Raw genomic sequence first — 21,651 nt, 5'->3', positions numbered from 1 at the left:
TACGAATCCTCACAGTCACCCATTTACGCACACACCAGTGGGTGGCTGCTGCCAGGCCCTACTGGGAGCAATTTAGGGTTCAGTGTCTTGCCCAAGGACATTTGGACATGTAGACAGTCGGAGCCAGGATTCAAACCGCCAACCCTTCAATCACTGGACGACCCACTCTATCAACTGAGCCACAGCCACAAGGCTATAAATCCGCAAGATGTGATGTGTTTAATAGCTCTAATGTGAAATCTGTCATACAAGAGTGCAATGCCAAATGTCTTTAACTGAGGAAATTCATAGCATTCTGATTCTGTTACACTGAGGCATGATTCTAGTTCACTATATGGGCAAAAAGATTGGGACATTAATTTCAGGTGTTTTTTTGCTAACAGGGTTCTGGGCTACAAATGTCATGACATAGTTGGAACAGATAATGTGATAAACATTTGTATTTGTCCTTTAGGGTTAGTTTTGTTTACATTGTCATCTTACAAAATACCAACATTTTTATTTCGTTTTTTTCATTTTTTTTCAATCATAATCATTTTGCTTCAAATTTTTTTTGATTCTGACCATAAATAATTGTATTGTCCTGACATTCATGACATAAAGTCATAATTGACAAATGACATGAATATTTTTATCATCATACATCACATCAACAGGAATTGAAAGTCCTACAAGCGGTAGATGTGGTATGTCCCAGTATTTTTAGTCTGTGTAGTCTATGTCTATTTGCTTGGATCAGATTTCATTTAGAAAATTCAATATTTTGAATGGGAGCTATTAGTATAATTTCTAGAATCTTAATTGCATCTTGCATCGCACTTAAAATGATCTCACAGAATCCTAGCTTTCTTACATGTAGAGTTTGAACCCCCCCTGTCGAACATGTCAGATGAGTGACATAAATTCACCTCTTGGCAGGGCTCAGTGTTTCAGGAGCTGAGGGCAGTCGGTGGAACACTGGGCCATGCTCCAGAATGATACCTAAATAAGCCAGAGTCATCTTTGTGAGTGAGATGTGAGTGCGATTCCACCTGCTCAGGGGTGTTAGATTGATGGTGGGATGGACACCCTGAAAAATTTAGGACAAGCTGTCAATGAGTCATCTAGGCAGGCAGGGGCACGTGGGGTGGCAAGGGTGGACTTCAAAAGGACACGCAATTATATATAGGCAACTATTTCAGGCTGGTAATCAAGATGTATTGTGATTTTTACAAGCTGAGGATCACATTTACTCCAAGTCCAATGGAAACTACATTTAGCTTAATGCATCTGCATTATTTTTTATATATACGTATTAATAAACAGACTGCTATATTTAAGGTCAAGAGCTGAAATTATATCTGGATCAGTGTCTGTTATTTCTCTTAAAAGGTATTTTGTGCTGAAATTCAATCTTGAAATCATCTTTACTGACTGGAGCAATAAGTCATCTATCTATTATTAATAAAAAATATCAGCCTGCCAAATTTTTTCATCTTGTCACTGAATAACTCACTTTGCTTCTACAGTGAATTAAATTTCACTTGAACAGTAAGTGGTAACTCTTAACTTTACAGGTTTCATTACGTATCTTCCAAGTTTCAAATACAAAAAAACCCTCCAAAGACAAATCCAAAGAAAAAGATGTTTATTTGTAATCTATATAGAAATGATGCAATGTGCATCTCAAAGGGGACAACTGTGAGACAACAATACTTTGGTACACATGATTTCCAAAATTTTAATGGACACCTGCATGTTTTTCTTGTGCATTTTCCTACGTGTGTTGATGCATTATTGAACATTTATTATTTTTAATTTCATTGTGAATTTTGACAGAGCAGAGAATGCCATTGCTTCAATGAATATTGCACACTGAAAAAATGTAATCCAGGCTCACAATTATCAACATTTAGAAAACAGATCAATGAGTTTCAGTAAAATAATTAGTCAGTGATGGTGTTCTTGTGATGTACAGTATAAAATTGTTACAAAAAGGCATACGTGATTTATAAACAATTCAAACTCTAAAAAACAAATCTGAACAGAAACTAGAATCCAGTGGTAGTTTAGCTGAAGAAAACATGGAGAGAGCTGTCAATAACATTTTTACTTTTGCTGTCACAAATCCTACAAATATTGAATCAAAATATCTGAGTCAAATTTCTAGTCTATTTCATCATTGTCTTTGCAAGGACACAAATTATCCTCTGGATATTGTATATCAAAGTTTGTGATATTAAAAAAGTTAGAAGCTAAAAATGTTTCCTCCTGAAATGTGTTGCAAATGTAACTGCGATACCTTGCAACAATACAAACAAACACTAAAATAAAGGTGAAACAACATATAAAGTGCAAAGAGAGGTTTCAATAAATGCACTGGGACTGACTATAGTAGTCACACAGGCAGTGTACAAATACTCTTAAAATGCCACTTCCCTTTTCTCCTTACTTCCTCTAACTTTTTCCAATTTCTTATTGTAAGTCTTTATTGAAATGTTTGAAACAAAATTTCTTCTGAATGCATTTTTCACAGTATTTGGCCAGGGCCTTGTTTAGTAACTTGAAGGTTATAAAGCAAGATTAAGTCTATACACTGCATATTGCAACATTTCAACATTCATCCTAGCTGTTATGGATATGTAGTTGTGGGTGGCTCGCTTCCGCTGCTGGCGGAGGTACATTCATTTTCACTGTAGAGTTAACAACAAGAGATTAGACGTTCATTTAGGCAACAATACTGCTAAAATCACATGAGGGAGTTTAGGTATGTTCTACTTTTTATACGCTTAATCTATTTGTTAGCTTTATTTAATTTAGGAGAAGATAGAATTTTCTTCTATTTAGCAAAAAAGCTAATTCCTCATCTCTCCGGAATCAACAGAAAGGTAGTAAACATACAGAGTGCTATCCGAAAACCTGCCTAAACTGAGATCAGTGCCAACTACAGCAACAGCAAATGTAACAACAACAATATTGATAGAGTAAAAAATAAAAAAAAAAAAAATTACAAGAGAAAAAAAATTACAATAATATATAACTCTCTTCATAGAAATCAAACCCAAGTATCTCTAATGTGAATATATTGGACAATGTAAACCTACCATTATCAAAGTTAGCAAATATGATAATAACACAGAAAGCACATCAATCTTATTCCTCTCACAGAGAGCGCTCACATCATTGTTTCTACAATGGTGTGGGTGGGCTTCATCAAGCCATTGTTCCCATTTGGGTCCAGGGGCTGTGTCAGCTCGCTGCCCTTCAGGTTGTACTCTTTCGGGCGGGAGCTCACACCTGACTTTGCCGGGGCTGCCACTGCTTTGATCCTCTGAGGAAAGATGACGATGGATTAGTCTAAGTTTGTCATTTACATAATAGAACATTATACTGACAATGACATGAAATGCATTTTACTCTGGCTTTTTTAACCCTAAAAAATACAGTACATTACAGGAAATAAATTAATGGACATACATAATTTACATTTAAATCAGCTTATAATAAAAAAAAATGGGGGAAAAAATCATCTACAGCACAAACAAGTAATCACTGGGATCACATTGTCCCTTAAATTCTACTCCTCAATAGTCTGATTGTGATACCGAACCTTTATTTCAGCATATACACAGAGCCTGACCTCATTATTAATATCATTCATGGTATTTAATGTGGGAATTTGGGAGTTTTGGTAACCTAAGTTTATGTGAAGCAGTTAGAAAGTATTTACAGTTAGATTTAATATAGTTACTATTGACACTGACTTATATTAAAGTCCTTTGAACAAGTGTTACTTGTTCGTTTAAATGTTAATTAATGGTCTTTTTCAGTATTTAGTACTGACTGCCTATGTTCACCATTCAGTCATCTCTGATTCTTTCATACTTTGTAAAACAGTGTGTCATCTTTCTGCATGATGTTTGCCTAATTTAATTTACACTTTGTATGATACTGTCTTTAATTCATTTTTAAATTGTCTTTGAAAGTTGTTTTATGGTTTTATTGGCTAATTCAATATCTGGTACAACTGTTGTAAATTACACATTTGACTAACTCTACCACATTCACAATACTGCTGGTGTGCACCATCTATAAATTAAGAGATATAGACTATTAATAAGTGCATAATAAAGACTATATTAACCTAATTAAGGCATTATTCTTCATTCAGAACTGGTAGTGACAAAAGCTAACTGTTAATAGTTAACCAGTACTATAATATATACACATGGATATGAATAAGTATGTTTTAATTTCAATAAAGCATCAAAAAGGTTTACAACAGCAAAATAGGTAGGTTAGTTAGACTCAATAATTGTTCTTATAATACTCCTATAACTGTAACATTATCAACTATAGCTACATTTTGTGTAGGTGCATAAGAAATCCTTTATTATCTAACAAAAAAAATGTGTTTATGTTACTATTATTGGTGTTTACAGCCTTATTGGCTCACAAAAATGTTAATAAGTTTCTTAAAAGGACTTACAAAAACTTGTTACCCATAAACTCATGTTTATTGTAAGTTCTTTAATATAAAAAAAATGATCTACACTTGATTGATTTTTTTTGTATTTACCAAAACAAATACAGAGATATAAATAGCTGGCAACAAATATGTTAAATAAAGAAGTCTCCAAAGAGGAAAAAGTAATAAATCTGAAAATAAATAAATAAATAAATAGCTTTCAATACTGCATAATGGTACAGCATGGATATAACATTTTACTAAATAAAGGACATAAATGAAAAAGATGTAAACTGATGTCTGTGTTGTCCACATTCAATTGTTCATGTCAGGATCAAACTAACAGAGGGTTTATTCCACTCACCTCAATCAGGGGTCCCTCAGACTGTAAGATCTTGATGACCATCACCATGGGGATGCAGATCATGGAGGACAAGGCCAAACACCAGCCCAGACCGATGGCCCAGTCAGGATACTCATACACCTTGTTATAGGTCAAGGGCTTGTACTTCACCAGGGAGAAGACAAAGCAGCCCTGGAAGACAAACACAGGCCACGTTCAAAACACATCACATACACGTCATTGCGACCTTGACACCTCAGAACTTTGTCACGTGTCATCCGCAACGTGTCCTCAAACGCAACACGATAAATGATCTCTCACCATGCAGAGGACAGGTGTGATAATGGTCCAGCTCCATTTCATCCATGGGTTTGGTCTGTAGCCAATCATATCCTCGACTCCATCGTAGAAATTATCCACACCTACGAAACACACAGATGACCGAGAAAAACACCTTTTTACTACGTTTTCTCAAAGTAGTCAATATCGCACAGTGACTTATTATCCATTCACATGTTATTATTTGTTGTCGCCGAATGGACTTTAGAAATGAGCAGGTTTATTGAGCCTTAATCTCTTCCTGCCTGTCATAAAACATGGCACACTTCCCCTTTGGGTCATAGAATAAGTGTAAACAGCCAGTCATAATTATTTTAACTAGGTCACCTTGTTTTAAAGCTGTCTTGGTTTCCTGAAAGTGTTTATAAGTGACTCTTGTCCTGGTTTTCACTGTACACCTGAAAATGTGCCAGTTACTACCAGTGTTTTTCTCACTTTGCACCACTTTGCTTTGATTACAAACTAAGCTGCAAAGGTTAGCGTGCGTATGAATATGTCTTGTAATAATGAAAAAAACTGTGAAATCCACAATATTTCTTCAATATTTTCTAATTGTGAGTAATGGTGGGTGATTTAGGCCTTATTAGTTTATCATTATAATGGTAAATTTTTAGAAGATGCATCTTAGCTTTGACCGCTAAATGTTTTTCCTTCGTCAATAATGTTAGAATGTAATCTGATGGGAGGGATACAGAAACAGCCAATCAGATTCTAGAAGGGGATCAACCCCATTACCCTCTCTGCCCACAGTTAAAGTTATTTACTACTGACATGGAAAGAACCACAAGGACACCTTTGTTTACCACCATGGAGATCACTTGTGTCGTTTTTTTTTCCAACTGTTTGAGATCATTACTTTGACAAACAACGCACAGAGAAGAGACCAAACAGAGCCATTTCTACTTACCATAAACCCAGGCTACAGCAATGCATTCAAAGAATGCAACCCACAAAAGGCACACACCACTGGCTGCATAGTAGTCAAAGAGTTGAAACACATACATGCCACCCTGAGAATAAAAAGAAAGAGAGATGCATTAATTTATCTCTCTGATTTGTATGGAAAGAGAACTGTAGAGATAGATAGAGACATTAAAGAAGTGTGGATGTGGGCGTGGGTGGGAGCAGTGCACAAGAATGTGGGCACCCTACCAATAGAGACAGAGTTCAACAGGTGCTCAGATGTTATTAAACCACGGTTAACGGCTAAACGGAAAATGGCATTCCAAATTGTTCCATTCAGACGCGGAGTGGGGAATGTGATAGGACACCATATTTGGTCTTGACAATGCAACAATCAAGAGGAGCATGTTGGGTGTTATCTCTGTTGTTGATCCTACAAATATCAAGTCACTTTATTTCCAGGATGAGCCAAAGAAGCGAGAGCAAGTCACCGTAAACTTACTTTTGTAACCATGGCGAGTCCCAGGAGATAGCTCATGAAACACATCACAGCTATAAAGATCTCCCGTCGGTATCCCTTCCTTAGGAGGGCCGGATACAGATCCACAATGGAGGTGATCTGTCCTTCCACTTCAACAAACTGTGGGGACAAAAGCAACTATTAAGTTCTCAAAGAGAGAAAAAAAATCAATGTGTCTTTCTGTTTGCATGCAGCTCTTGTTTTGCCTGTACAAACCAGTGATTAGAGAATGAGAGCTGTCTTTGTTGGGCAGTAATGAGAAATTTAAACAGGGCAGCTCTCTGCAACACTGGTTTGTTGCTACCAAGTCACAACGGCAACAAAACAACAGTGAATCACTGTCTGCATCTCTGAGTCTGTCTTCTTCCTCCCCTGTGTCTCATTCCCTCATCATGTCATAACAAACTCATGAAGTACTTCTTATTTAGCAAAGTTAAGTGCCTTTACACTCTAAGAACATGTTCTTTTGTTGCATGGAAACCAAACAAAACCCCTTTACATAACAGTGGCATGTGTGTGTGAGCGACGTTAACAATATATCACATTCAGGGCTACAAATCTGCATGAATTTTATGGTCATGAAGCACACCCACATACACACACTCAGTCATGGAAATAGTCCTACTTGCATTAGTATTTACATGTGCTCAAATTTAGAGCATCGGCCTGGTCTCGCAGTTGGCTGAGACTAGTTGCTGGCCATGTGCGGGACTGAGTTAGCACCGGAGTAGAATTACACTTGGAAGCAGGAAATGTGATCTAGCTGGAGAATCCCTCGGGCGTACACTTGTGTTTTGTCTACTTAGATTATCTTGTCTTAATCAAAGCTCTGTCTCCGTTCGAAGTTAGACAGCTCATGTGTAATGAATTCTGCTTACCACATACTTGCCACTCATCCATTAAATAATGGTTAATTTGTAGTATTGCACAGCATTAAAAGGGCTATAATCCTCACTCACTGCAGGCCAGTGCAGTTGTAAAATGTTTTTGTGGAACAGGCTGTTTCACTTGTCTGTCACTTATCTGATACCGCAGAGATACTGGATGTGGACCAAAGACACTAAATGTGTTTTACACATTGTGGCTGGCGGAAGTCATATAAACCACCCTTACTATCCTCTGGACCTGGGGAGTGTCTGTGCAAAACAGGAATGACCAGTGAAACTACTAACTGTACTGTCCGGAGTTTAATAAAATAAAATGAAATAAAATAATAATAATAACCTGGCTGTCAAGGCCCAGAAGCAGCAGCATGATAAAGAACAGGATGGCCCAGAGTGTTGGCAGCGGCATCATGGACACAGCTTTCGGGTAGGCGATGAAGGCCAAGCCAGGACCTGGAAGGAGAAGAGAGTGGGGACGGGGAGAAGGGGCAGGAGACGGAGTTAATAATTCTATCTAATTTCAGCTTGGACGACATAAGGGGAACATGAAGATAAGTTAAAGAATGGACTAGAGAAGCCAAGTGACGACTGAAATATAACGCAATTCTCTAAGCGTACTCAAAGACTTAAAATAAATCTAACTGGTACAGGGTTTATTCCTTCTTAGCCTTGTGTGCTGTGTGGAAAGCACTTCCCCATAAAAGGGAAAAAAGGCTCCTCCGTGTTTTTTTTTTTTTATACTCTAGTGTCTTGTGCTTTTTTTAGCAGGGCAAAAATGAACAAAGCAGATGAGGGTTCTTGAGTAAAAACAACTGGCTAATTCAGTAGGAGCTTGTAACCCACAGTGAGAGACGACACTGATAAATGCATACATTTAACAGCTAAAATGCAAGATGAAAAGGAATAACTACAAAACACTGGCTTGTATTTGATTTATGATCATTCCAAAACTGCTTTCTGATGAGGCAATATTTAAAGAGAGTATATAAAATGTAATAAATGGCATCTTGATAGAGATTAAAAACATTCCGTGATGCTTTCTGATCAGATATTAACCATTAATAACCGTAAACTTTGGATTTCCAAGTTATCTGGTGTTTATTCTCCTCTATAATTACAATGCCATGTGTTGTTGGATCTTTTGTTCATAAGCACATTTGGTAAAGTTCCACATCAAAAATGGCATTCAAATGATATTAATGGCTTTGGTTTTTATGGCTTCTTGGAAAGTGAAAATCTTGTGAATTTCCACTTTCTAAATAAGCTTAATAATGGTTTATATATGATCGATAAAGCACAAACAACAAATTTAAATGTGTAAACACTGATGTGACATTGCAGAATTAAGAACCACCTGTATTTTCATGATTATATGCACGTCTGCCTAAATGTAGCAAGAGTTCATTTTAACTGAACAGAGCGAGCATGCTGAAAGAAGATGCATCTCCTTCAGAATCCACATAAGAGTATCAAGGAAGACAGAAACAGAACCGAAGGCGTCCACCTCAGGAGGTCCACAGCTTGTTAACAGAACTGCGCTGCTGGTCAGAAACATCGCTGGTGATGATGAACTCAGGGTGGCAGTGCACATACAATAGGACACAGTAAAGTAAAAGTACGGCGTTGTCCCCTCATCAAAAAGACGTAAAGATACTAAATGACATGAGCAGGTTGTGGGACATGAGGACAACTGGCACCACTCAGCATGTGCACCAATGGCCGAATCCAGGAGCATTTTTAAAAGCCGCAGCTCATATTAAAGTAGCAGAAAATAACCAAAGGTAGTAATCTGTCCTCAGTGGAGGTGGATCAGAGGGAAATTCACTCTAAAATAACAATTCTGTTTCTTTGACTTGGCTTTTTATTCAAGGAGTGTGCAATTGCCGATACCTCTACATTTCAGCATCATCGTTTCCAGACTAGATTAGAATTTGTTGAACTCTTTTGACAAGTTTCCAATTGCCTTTGTTTGGCAGCAGCGCCCACCATCACTGCTGCCATCACCTCGGACCCTCGTACCTGACTCTGCCACATCGGCAATGTCCACCCCTTGTTCTTGTGCCATGAAGCCCAGGACGGAAAATATTGCGAAGCCAGACACAAAACTGGTACCGCTGTTGAGGCCTCCCAGCAGCAAACAGTCCCTATGTCACACATATGTCATGGAGGTTGTTAATGAACACAGGTGGAACCGGAGTTCCCATTTCTTTCACGCAACCGTCTCTGACACGTGTTGCTGTCACTACTACAGTCCCACTCCCCCCAGAAACACCACTCACCTGTAGCAGTTGTACTTGTATTTGTTGTAGCTTCCCAGCGACGTCATGGCTCCCAAACAAATGGCGTAGGAGAAGAAAATCTGAGTACCCGCATCAATCCATACCTGAGGAGACACAAAGTTATAATCATTTTAGATGAGATGGGTTTAATATCCTGAATTTAATTTGTCTGTTTTTGAAATTTGATTAACAAATTAAGGGATGCACCAAAAATATGATCGAACATTTTGCTGGCTCTAATAAATTAAAGCTTCAACATAAGAGTCCCAAACACAGAGAATGTGATAAATGCCAGATACTAGTGTGGAATAATGACGTGTCAGTAGTTTTATTTAGTACTTCATGAACATCATGTACTGTACAAAGCATGGATAAACGCCTTTTTTCTCCTCCACAAAGAGAGACATTCAGTTTTGATGTTAATCCAATCATGAAGTTCCTCTAGGGATTAATGAAATGAGAAATTATATGTTCTTATTATATAATAAAACTGACAAAGGGTACATTTTGCATTCATTTTGATTCATTTAGAGAACATTTGATGTAGAATTCTTCAGATTCTTGATAGATGAAATCAGACAGAGAAGTAGTTGAGGGGATGTTTGAGAAGGAAGGTGTAGCAGTGAAATGAGGCAAAGAAAAGTTTTCAGTCCTACCTCTGGGTCCTGCAAACGGGACAGGTCAGGGTAAAGGTAAAATTTGATCCCTTCAGAGGCTCCTGGCAGGGTCACACCCCGCACAAGCAACACAATCAGCATCACAAATGGGAAAGTTGCGGTGATGTACACAACCTAGAAAAGCCGAAAGACGGTATTAGCCCAAATTTATGACTCATCAGCCTCAAGAGGAAGAAAAAACTTGTTAAATTCCCATTTTCAGGTTAAAAACAATGGGTTTTTGTTTTCCATATCAGAAACTGAAACCTTGTTGTTGTTATCTGGAAGTTATTTACAGCAGTTTTTCTCAGATAGCAGTAAAACAAAAAACAAAAAAAAAATGTTGTGGTCAAATATTAAAAGCAATCATATCAGACGCACTTGTTAAAACAGTGTTTCGTGTTGTTAAATATGGAAACAAATCCTTAAACTCTATGTGTTAATAAAGTTAATCATTTGCTTTTTTAGGCTCCTCCTGTTGGCTTTGGCCCAGTTTGAGCCCTGTTAACAGAAACAGTGAGAGGGCCTGGGAGCAGCACTCGCTCAGCTGTATACAGTCGACAGTGAGTCTAGCCAAAAAGTAACATCCAGCACAGTATCTCTAAATCAACCAAATTAACTTGGCTTCCAAACTTGAGGGGATTTTGTTTTTGTTAGCGATTTGTTGAGGTAAAAGTAAAAGCCAAACTGCTTCCAAGCAACACAATAAGTACAGGATGTGTCTACTCACTTTCCCAGTGGACTTGACTCCCTTCCAGATGCAGAAGAAACAGATAACCCACACTGCTAGGAGACACAGGGCCAGGTCCCACTTCAGAGGCCCGATGTCCTCAATCCCAGTAGAGATGCTCAGGACGTTTCGCCTGAAGAAAACAAAAAGATTTCCAATAGGTTAACTTATCTGTGGGAGGACGCAGATTCACACGCATATGTTTTACATTTTCAGACAGATGTGCGAGTGGTTTGTGAAGAATCAACATGAGATCACAACAGTCGGATTACAAAGGCAGAATCTATGCCCTGGTTTGCTACTCTGGCTTGTTTACGATCTTAAAATGTTGTTTTATGTATTGATGTCCAATTATTTGAGGCTGCAGATACTGAATTCTTGTAGAATGCAAACTAAGAAAATAAAAATATTCCCAATTAGTATGAGTCATATCCATTGATACATTAAATTTAGGGAATGTGTTGCAGAAATAAAGTTTATTAAAAAAAAAAAAAAAAAAATTGGCAAGTGAGTAAACTTCTGTAGGAATCGTTTCTGTTCACGCACATTTACTCAAGCAAAATATAGGTCATATATATTTAAGAGCGTGTGTATGTGTGTGTGTCTATCGGGTGTCCTGTAAGTAAATACTCACTCCCAGAACTCAGTGACAGGGGAGGTAAAGTTGGTAATATTGGCCGCCAGCCAAAGTGTCTTGTTCTTGCGGACTGTGTCCTCCACGCAGTTTTCTGTGTTCCAGGGCTGTTTGCATTTTGCCCAGGGGAGCTCAGGCTGAAAGCACTGAAACAGGTAGTAGAGTCCCCAGGCCAAGATCACAATGTAGTAAATGTTCAGCAGAGATACGATCACAATTGAAGCATAGCCAATACCTGGGGAGACAAGCAAAAGGGAAAGTAGATTTGTGGTCAAAATATCACTCAGTGCATAGTTATTTTATTGCATTTTATAAAACGTGCTGTAAAAATAGGATGTTGCTTGTTTGGCAGATTTAATTAAAACTGATCATTAAAAAAAGAAACATATGGAGCAGTTTGGAGCAGTCACTGCACTCAAATACTTCTCATGCATACTGACTTACACAAACACATACTATCAAACTCTTTACTTGACTGGCCTAAACAGGGGAGGCATGCCTAGCTTGAGCTTCTGTGATAATGTCCTTAGTGTTTTTAGGCTATTTTTAGACGACTTTGCTATGAACCTAGACAGAGAAATCTCCACAACTCCTCCACTCCTCAGGAGTATTTTTAAACTCATCATCTCTGTTGCCCCCACCTCTTCATTCCTACATTCTTCGTGCAAACTGATAGACAGGTCAATACTGAAACAGGTGTGCGTATGACCGTGCGTTGCTGTGGGCTGATTAACGTCAGAGGCACAATGGACATGTGGGATTGGCCAGTTTGCGGCCACCTGTGGACTTTCTTCTTTCTTGCCAGATGGACAGACAGCAGCCTCAGCGTTCTTTCAGTAGCCGAGACCGTCAGCAGCTGCTGGAGATCTGGTGCCACTGGGTCCTTGTCTTCAGTTGCTCTCTATAGTTTCCTCTCTTTTCATGTGACGTCTCTCGTGCGAACATGAGTAAAGGGCTTCACAGCAGCTGCTGAGATTGCAATGCCTCACTGCTTGTCTGCAGCTTGTCACTCAAAGGTAAAGGGCTGCACCTTAAGAGTAGTCAGTGCTTTAAAATGAGGCCCGGGGCAGAGTATCAGTAGTACTCTCAGGTCAAGAAACCAGTCAGAGAACATGACACCGACACTGGAGACATACAGTATTTATAATATCTTACTAGCTTAAACAAAACAAGAGCATCCGCACTGGAGTGCATGTGACCATGTTTTTTTCATGACTATCTGTTACTAGGCAACACAATGTTATGCCTGTTTCCAAGGCAACTAAGAAGTCATCAGTCCAGTATACATATCAGATATGCGATCCAAGGAAGACTATGTTTTAATGTGTTTTCACGAGAGTGTTGATTTGTGATCCTTCATGTTCAGCACTCTTAAAGTTCAGCTCTTGCTTCACTGTGCCGTGTAATATCTTTGACACAGTGCAGCCTAATGAAGTAAGACTGGTCCAATTACACAGAGACAGAGAGACCGAGGAAAATAGTGTTTGTGCACAGAGAACAAAGAATCTTGGACTGAAACACCGGAATTTTGTCAACGGACAAATGAGGCTTTTACTCAGCGTTAAATATTAAATGATCTTGTCAGGGAGGATTTTGGTGCTGTGATGCAGAGCCTGTGCTGCTCTGCTCATGTGTGAATCAGTGCAGTGTTTATTCATTTGGACTAACCAGTGAAGATGGGGCAGAGCTTTCCCCAGCAGGTGATCCCTCCTTCAGAGGTGTACTGACCCAGTGCAACCTCCAGGAAAAACACTGGCAGACCGCCTCCAAACAGGAAGATGAAGTAAGGGATGAGAAATGCACCTAAATGACAGACACAGGATCAGTTTGAGACATCTTCTCGCTACCTTTTACATGAGTTGGTCTACATTGTGCATCTTCTACCTACCTCCACCATTTTTATAACAAAGATAAGGGAAACGCCACACGTTTCCTAATCCGACAAAGCCACCGGCCACAGACAGGACAAAGTCAAGCTTGCTAGCCCACTTCTCCCTCTGAGGGGCCTTGCCTTCGGCCTCATCCTCTGGCCGTGTGCCTGGGCTCTTCCCTGGTGAAGGTTTCAGGGTGTCCTTGTGAAAGTCCTTCAGGCATTGGAGCTTCTCTTTTTGTGCCATGCTGTGTCGGGCAAAAGAGAAACAGGACAAAGACATAGATAGAGGTGAGAGGGATAAGACACAGAAAGGAAGGAGCATTAGGGAGATAATGCTGTCTGCTGATTGCTTTGTAACCACTGAGTACGTGATATACAGTGTGTTGCTAATCTTGCTAATCTGATGCATGGAGGTCATTGAGACTACAAGAGAATTTGAGTAGCTGATTTACACTTGAGAATGAAAAGGGAAATTAGACCATACATGTTAAAGACTTAGTGCAATGCAACCTAACAATAACAAACAAATTCCATCAATTAGCAAGTCTCATACATGAAACGCAACCGAGTGCACATTGCTTTGCATACTCTCGGGGGAGAATCAGCCAGTGAAAATCCCCTCTGTGCTATTTATCTGCCTCTGTCAGTCAGTCAGTGCTTTTATTTATAGATGTATGAATATTTCATTTTAAGAAAGAACCTTATGTGCTGGTCTCAAGTTGTAAAGCTCTAGGTGTTTCTAAAATCACCGCATAGCAACTGCACACTGATGACTGTTTTTGATTACAAAGCGTCCTGCCTCTGAAAATTTTCCAAGTTCGTCCAACTCTGGGTGGATCTGCTTTTAAGTTTTCTGCTCAGAGGGGAGCGCATTGTCACTGAAGGAACAGGAAGGGAACGCTTGAATACAATGCTCGCTTTTAAGACCTCGTCTGAAGAATTTTTTTTTTTTTTTTTTTTTACCGAGACGCTTTTGCTTCATGCTACTGTATCAGCAGTTGGTCCACCTTAATCCAAATTTAGAGAGGAAGATATCCCTCTGCATTCCACACGCCTTAGCTTCTCTCAGGACACAACAGCTTAAGTTCACTTGAGTGTTTACACTGTAAACCGCCTTTCCAAGAAAGACAGGATTTGTTATTACTGACCAAGGTATCCTATTTCCCTGTATGAGCCAAAGAGGAGAAAAGACACCGTAATAGGACAGGAATAACCGTGTACGACATGTCAAGGCGGAGGGTAATTTAACTACCACCTGATAGGAAATGAATGCATCTGAACAAAAGAGGGAAAAAAAACTGCTAGGTTTTTATGTGCGATTAATTTGAGCTCAACTATACAGCTACTAGATTTCCTCTTCTTTAAAGTGTGGCTTAAACAGAGAAGAAGTTGGCAGCAACATCACATACTTCTACTTAACTCCTGCCAGCTCTAAGCAAGTTGTTTAACAAAAGCACAGAGAAGCTGCATTTTCTTCTTTCAAGTCTTTGTTGTGCAAGTGCTGAGATCAACAAGGATATTTTACCAATAACATTAAAAAATAGAACATCAGCAGTTGTTATAGCGACAACAGCAGAATTAATCTGTAACAACTGAACAGTCCAACATCCACATTTACCTCCTTCATTCCTACTGGGAACGCCTTGTCTTTTCCTATTCTACTCCCCAGTGCAGTACTGCATCCCATCATTTTCTGGGATTTCTCTCTTCCTGTTATGCATGACAAGTCAACTTGAACCGCTTTCCATTCTCAGACCTCATTACATAACTGGATCACTTCTGGGCCACTCTATTTCTCATCCTGTCTGTAACGCTCTCAACTGTTTTTCCCCTCCTTTACTCTCATCTGCTCTGTGTGTGTTTTCACCTGTCTGTTGTTGGAAGATGTTCGGTCTGACCGTTAATTCTTAAGGAAAATTACTCTTGGGATTTAACCTGGACATGTTCAATGGATATTCCTTCATGATCAGATAAGTATATCAAATGAATACGACTGGGAGTGTTCAATTTCAATGACTGCATTTTTCTACCTAAAGAACTCATATTTATATAGACAAATAAAAAAATTATTTGTCACCATTTTCCATTTATAGTATAAACCAAAGATTTAAAACACTTTTGATTTTACAAACATTCATTCAAGCTGAAAACCCTAACGCAACACATGCAAATTCCTTCAATTCAACCAAGTCTCCCTTTCAGAAAAGCAATAAAGAAAACTTACATTTCCTTCATGGCTGCGACTATGTATAGAGTTCCTGTCTCTCAGCTGTCACCATTCCTCTGTACTGAGTGCCTTTATGCCGACACGGGTCACAAGAAGTGGAGCTGACAGTAATGCCCAGCCCCCTTGGCTAAAGACAATAAATCCAAAGTAGAGATTGGACGTAGCCTTGCAGTGACAGACAACCCAGGTACTAACGCAGGGCACTGTAAATTTCCACTTCCCACTACTGCTCCCCGCCTACAAACATACACACAGCCAAGTGGTGGTGGTGGGGAGTGTGTGTGTTCTGGTGGCTGCGTGTCACACATGCACACACTTCGTATTCATGTTGTAGACACAGAGGAGGGAAGTCAGAGGGAGAAAAGGGTGGGCTGGTCCAGTGAAGGGGATTGGTCTTGAATTACGATCTGGTACAAATGGATGAACTGAAGGGTGCATTGAGAGCTTCACTGCCTTTTCTTTTTTTTAGGGGGCAGCACTAAAATCTGAGTTTCCTTACAAGTTTCCTCATAAAATCACCATTCCAGCATCAAGTTGTTTTATCTGGTATGCAGCACATATTAAATCACTGTCCTTCATTCTTTCATAACATGCAGTGCATTATCTGAGAAATGTAAACGGGTCCTGTATCAGCATATAACAATGCCTAATAAGGTCATGTGTCTCCTCTGGTTCTACGTGGTCTGTTTAGATACCATTCCCTGCTCTCATTGGGCTCACTGTGGTTGGCATGAAAGGACCAGTTAAAAACACTGAATTAAAATTCCTCTATGCAGGATTTGCACAGGTTAATGAAGGACATGCAGCAACTGGAGGAAAGCTCTCTGCACACAAACACACCTTTGGTATATGAATAATCCATCATACATCAGTGTCATGCTCTGAAAACTATTTGACGGATAAAGTCTGTAATGTTGCGTGAGAGATTAGAACATCAGTGTTAGTGTTGGCGTGGCTTCATATAAAGACAACACCTGGTTCTTCATGGTAAAAATTAGACAACTCTAATATTAATGTTAATATTTCACATTTTAAATGTAGAGTTAACAGTTTAGCAATTTTTTTTTTTTTTTTTACAGAAATAGGTAATAATACAGCAAAGGTTCAGTTTCTGCATACATGTAATAACCACACATCCTAATTTTGACTCTTGAATGCTTAAGCGTCGACTGGAGTGATACAACTTCGTTAACAGTCGAGGAAGTTGTTGTGAAAATCCTCCTATTTGTGCAGAGGAAACCCCAGACTCCTGGTCTAAAAGGGTGCAGCGGTGCATGTTTTATGCTACTCAGAAGCTGGGTCGGAGGTTAAGGGACATGTCTCTCAGTCACATATGGGTGTCACATTTAAAATCCATTAGGTCTGATCTGCGTCAAGGCAGTTGCTGACATGTCTACAGGGTGTAAACATGTTGACCCATTCATTGAAATTATACATGGGGTGGAGGTGCAGTGAGTAGAGGGTAAGGGGAATTGGTGGAGGCACACCTACAAGTCTGCAAAGGAAAACAAAAAAAATTCCCTCTGTTCATGAACGCATCACAGCATCTCCCTTTAAAAAAAATGACAGAAAGGAAGGACAGCCTTATCAGCTATAAACACAGAAAACTGGCACAAAGGCCAAAGACAAGTTTTAACAAGCAAAATGTTAGGCTATTTCCTCTCATGTACAAGCACCATGCGATTTTTTTTTTTTTTAATTTTTAATTTATTTTTTTTTTAGCCTTACACCACACAACATGACCATCGTGTTATCTGTTTGTGAAATTATAATAACAATAATACTGAGCGTCCAATGTCAGAACACAGTGACATATAACACACATGTCCGATAAATTATATGCAAAAAGTCGTTATGAAAATACATTTTAAAAGCCGATACTACTTATCTCATCATTATATAGTTTTTAATATAAGACACATATTCGCTTGATTATCAGCGGAAATAAATAGGAGATGTCAGATTACCTGTCAGTTCAGTCTTCTCAGTCACCCTAGTGGTCCTTGGTTTGTGGACAGTATTTAACGCCAAAAACAGTTTAATCTATTTTTTTTCTCTCTCTTAAACCATTGTTTCATGAGCTGGTTATCAGTTTGAGTGGAAAATCACCAGCTTCTCCATGCAACAACTTCTTAAAGCGACAGTCCCTTCATCCGCCCTTCACCTGATTGTCAACCATTCACTCAGACACACTGACGGATGTGTGCATTATAGTCCATAATTCTGCAAAGAACTGTTCATATTATTTATTGCATCGAGGAATATATTTAACCCTTTCATACATGAATTATGAGAACGTTAATCAAGATTTTTTCCCCCTTTATTCCTCTTTAGGCATTTAAAAAACAATGAGATGATTTTTTTTTTTTTTTTTTTTTTTTTGAGGCTATTTTTCATGGAGTTGCAAAAATGTGCGTTTAATTTTTAACTCTGTCATGCACAAATTATGAGAACCGTTTTTATTCCTCTTTAGGCATGAAAAAAGCAATGCAATTGACAATTTTCTTATGAAAAATAAATAAATAAATAAACCAAAAAAATTTATAAAAAAAAAAACAAAAAATAAAGTAAAAAAAAAAAAAAAAGACATACCACTACTACTACCAATAATAAAAATGATCTTATGAACCTATTTTACATGAAGTTGCAAAACTGTCCATTCAGCTGGACACCTTGCATTTAATTTTTGAAACGAAGAAATATGTATTTACAAATAAATTGCGTAAAAAAAACTGGGGTGGGGGTGGCTTGTAGTTCTGGGGATGTAAGTATGCCAGGGGAGATCTACACAATGTTACCAGTTCATTCACATTTGTAGTGTCTTAAAACTTTAATAAAGATACGTGCAAAAACAAACAAACAAAAAAAATCCATGAATGTATAAGAGAACAGCTGTAGAATAGCTGTCCACTGTAGTGACTAGTATACACAAAAGGGTTAAAGCAACAAAACGTGTATTTACTGATATACTGTGTGAAAACTGTGAAATAAAAACATTAAATGCTGCTAATTTGATGTTTTCTCCAATTTTAACATACACTACAAACAAAAAGTTATGGATATTTAAAATTTTGGAGCTTTTTTTTTTTTTGTCAGTTGGGATTTTTGCACAATGCTTTTTACTTTTTTTGTGTGTGAATTGAATTGAGACACATTTTTTTTAATGACCAGACATAGTTTTATTTACAAATGGCAAAAAAAAAAAAAAAATATCCTTAACTTTTTGTTTGTAGTGAACTCCAAGACTAGTCACTTCATGGAGATAATGTGCCAAAAAAAAAAAAAAAAAACCTTTTGTTGTTAATTACAGTCTAATAACGATAACAAGGAATTGATTTACACTCAAACATGTTAGATTTGGTTTATCAAGAACAGCAAAGTTGCAGTAATGTTATCAGTTGCAGTGTTTTGTGTATTGTGTTGGCTGATATGAAACTAAAATAACAAAATCTGTGAATATACAAGAGAACAGCTGTAGAATAACTGTCCACTGTAGTGACCACTGTGCATGAAAGGGTTAATTTTGGATACAATATATCGTTAGTATTCACATTTGTTATCAGTTACAACTGTTCTTCCTGGGATCCATACAAAAACAAACAAAACACTCAAACATCATAACAACAATCTGCAATAATAAAATAAAAAGGTGTATTGTTATAGGACAGGGGAGTCAAACTCATTTTCTGGTCACATTCAGCCCAATTTAATCTGAAGTGGGCTGGACCAGTAAAATAATAGCATGATAACCAATAAAAAATGACAACTCCAAATTGTTTTAGTACAAAAAATAACATTATTATAACATAATTATGCCAATATTTACATTTACAAACTATCAAAACAAAAAAGATGTAAATAACCTGAAAAAAACATAATTTGTTAAGAAATATAAGTACAATTTTATCAATATTATTGCAGAAAACTGTTAAAATTGCAATTAATTGTCTTCATTTCTTCATTTTGTTCAGGTTATCCACATGTTATTGTTAAAGGATAGTTTGTTAATGTAAACATTTTCATAATGTAATGTTTTTTGTGCTAAATCAAAGAGGAAAAAAATAGTGTTGTCATTAATTATAGGTTATTGTGATATTATTTTTTAGTTTGATGCCCTAACTTGCACTTTGCAGATTCATCCCACGGGCTGGATTGGAACCTTTGGCGGGCCGGATTTGGCCCCCGGACCGCATGTTTGACACCTGTGTTATAGGATGTCAAATTGATAAGATCCTTTCTGCTGCTACAGATTCGACCCACTTGGGCTAACAAATGCCAATATCTCTGGGAAATATAAAAGCCAACTCTACATTTTATGCAAGAAAATGTGCATTTTTGTTAATAATGGGATTGTGGATGTGAAATTATGGAATGGACCTTATGATGCATTAAGTTATTCACTCCTTTGGCGAAGTAAAAAAAAAGTGCCTTAAGTTTAAAGTTATTCCGAAATATTGAATTGAGATGGCAGATATGTTTTTGTTGTTGTTGATTTTTTTCCCTTTTTTTAAAAAATTATTATGGTGTGAATGCTCGATGCTGTACACATTTAAGTTGATGTAAGCAGTGTATTAGGTGAAAAGGATAGACAAAAAGATAAGCTTTTGCTTGTAGCCTATTCCTTTTTTGGTTTTTATGTTTAGTACAATTAATGTACTAAGCACAATGATTGATGTAAAACCAAAAATAAATTCATTCATTCATTCATTTATTCATAATGCTGCAAATAAGTGTAAATACTATTCAGTACTTTAAGGAATTTGTGTACTTATTTACTTGGGGTCCCCATTAGTTAGAAATAATAACAACTATTCTTCCTGGGGTTCACAGAAAATAAGTAAAACATGCAATCATCTAAAAATTAAAAAAAATAAAATATGAGTGTATTATTATAGGATATCAAATTAATAAGATTTCTGCTGTTACAGATGTGACCCACTTGTTCTAACAAATGCCACTATCACTGGGAAATATAAAAGCCAACTCTACATTTTGTGCAAGAAAATGTCCATTTTTGTCCATAATGCTGCAAATAAGTGTAAATACTATTCAATACCTTAAAGAATTTGTTTACTTATTTACTTGGAGTCCCCATTAGTTAGTAATAATTACAACTATTCTTCCTGGGGTCCACAAAAAACAAGCAAAACACGCAATCATCTATAAGTTAAAAAATAAAAACATGAGTATATTACTATAGGATGTCAAATCAATAAGATTTCTGCTGATACAGATGTGATCCACTTGGGGTAACAAATGCCACCGTCATTATAAAAGGTAACTCTGCAGGATATTTATATTCTGTGCGAAAAAAAAAAAAAAAAAAAGTTTTCAGGTGAAGCCCCATCCAAAACACAATGACCCAGGACTATACCTGAATGCATCATTAGACTATTTGACAAGAAAGTTACATAACAGAGATGATGTGTTCCATGAAATATAGGACCCTTTCATGTCGTATATTAGTTTGATCACATCTTCTATTTTTGTCAGATGGTTTGTATGATGTAGACACATAAGAAACCTGGCTGTCTACTTTTTTGTCATGTGTTGGTTATAGTCTCTGGGTCTGCAACCTGTGAGCATCTGTCCATGAGTCATAATGACCTATCTTGTGTTCTACTTTGTTCCATTTTTTGTTGTTGGAAAAAAATAAAGTGTGTGTGTGGGGGGCACAAATAAACATATAAATCAATTAGTATTACAAAAGAAGAATGATACAAACATTAATCCAAACTGTCCTTGAGCTCTTGAAACCATGTTGGTTTTTGTTTTTTTATTTTTCTTTTGTTTTTGTCTTTTCAGTATTCTTTGAC

At 37.6% G+C, this 21,651-nt stretch overlaps 1 protein-coding gene across 2 annotated transcripts; it reads right to left on the bottom strand.

Moving 5' to 3' along the window:
- Positions 1-1,610: 1,610 nt before the first annotated feature.
- On the bottom strand, positions 1,611-17,921 carry LOC115422068 (sodium- and chloride-dependent taurine transporter-like). 2 transcript variants are annotated; one of them, XM_030138123.1, is made up of 14 exons: positions 17,803-17,921; positions 13,624-13,853; positions 13,404-13,538; positions 11,736-11,970; positions 11,102-11,234; positions 10,372-10,506; positions 9,716-9,819; positions 9,456-9,580; positions 7,777-7,889; positions 6,535-6,672; positions 6,037-6,139; positions 5,112-5,212; positions 4,812-4,982; positions 1,611-3,310 (listed from the first exon to the last, which is right to left on the bottom strand). In XM_030138123.1, the coding sequence occupies exons 2-14, from the start codon at positions 13,850-13,852 to the stop codon at positions 3,155-3,157; spliced, it is 1,878 nt and encodes a 625-aa protein (XP_029993983.1). In that variant the 5' UTR covers position 13,853; positions 17,803-17,921; the 3' UTR covers positions 1,611-3,154. The 2 variants fall into 2 exon arrangements, with proteins under 2 accessions (XP_029993983.1, XP_029993982.1); XM_030138122.1 differs by lacking the exon at positions 17,803-17,921 and adding an exon at positions 15,833-15,990.
- Positions 17,922-21,651: the final 3,730 nt, after the last annotated feature.

Source organism: Sphaeramia orbicularis, chromosome 7 (assembly GCF_902148855.1).
Source record: "Sphaeramia orbicularis chromosome 7, fSphaOr1.1, whole genome shotgun sequence".
In the NCBI taxonomy this organism is placed as follows: domain Eukaryota; kingdom Metazoa; phylum Chordata; class Actinopteri; order Kurtiformes; family Apogonidae; genus Sphaeramia; species Sphaeramia orbicularis.
This window is presented reverse-complemented; position numbering and strand designations above follow the sequence as displayed.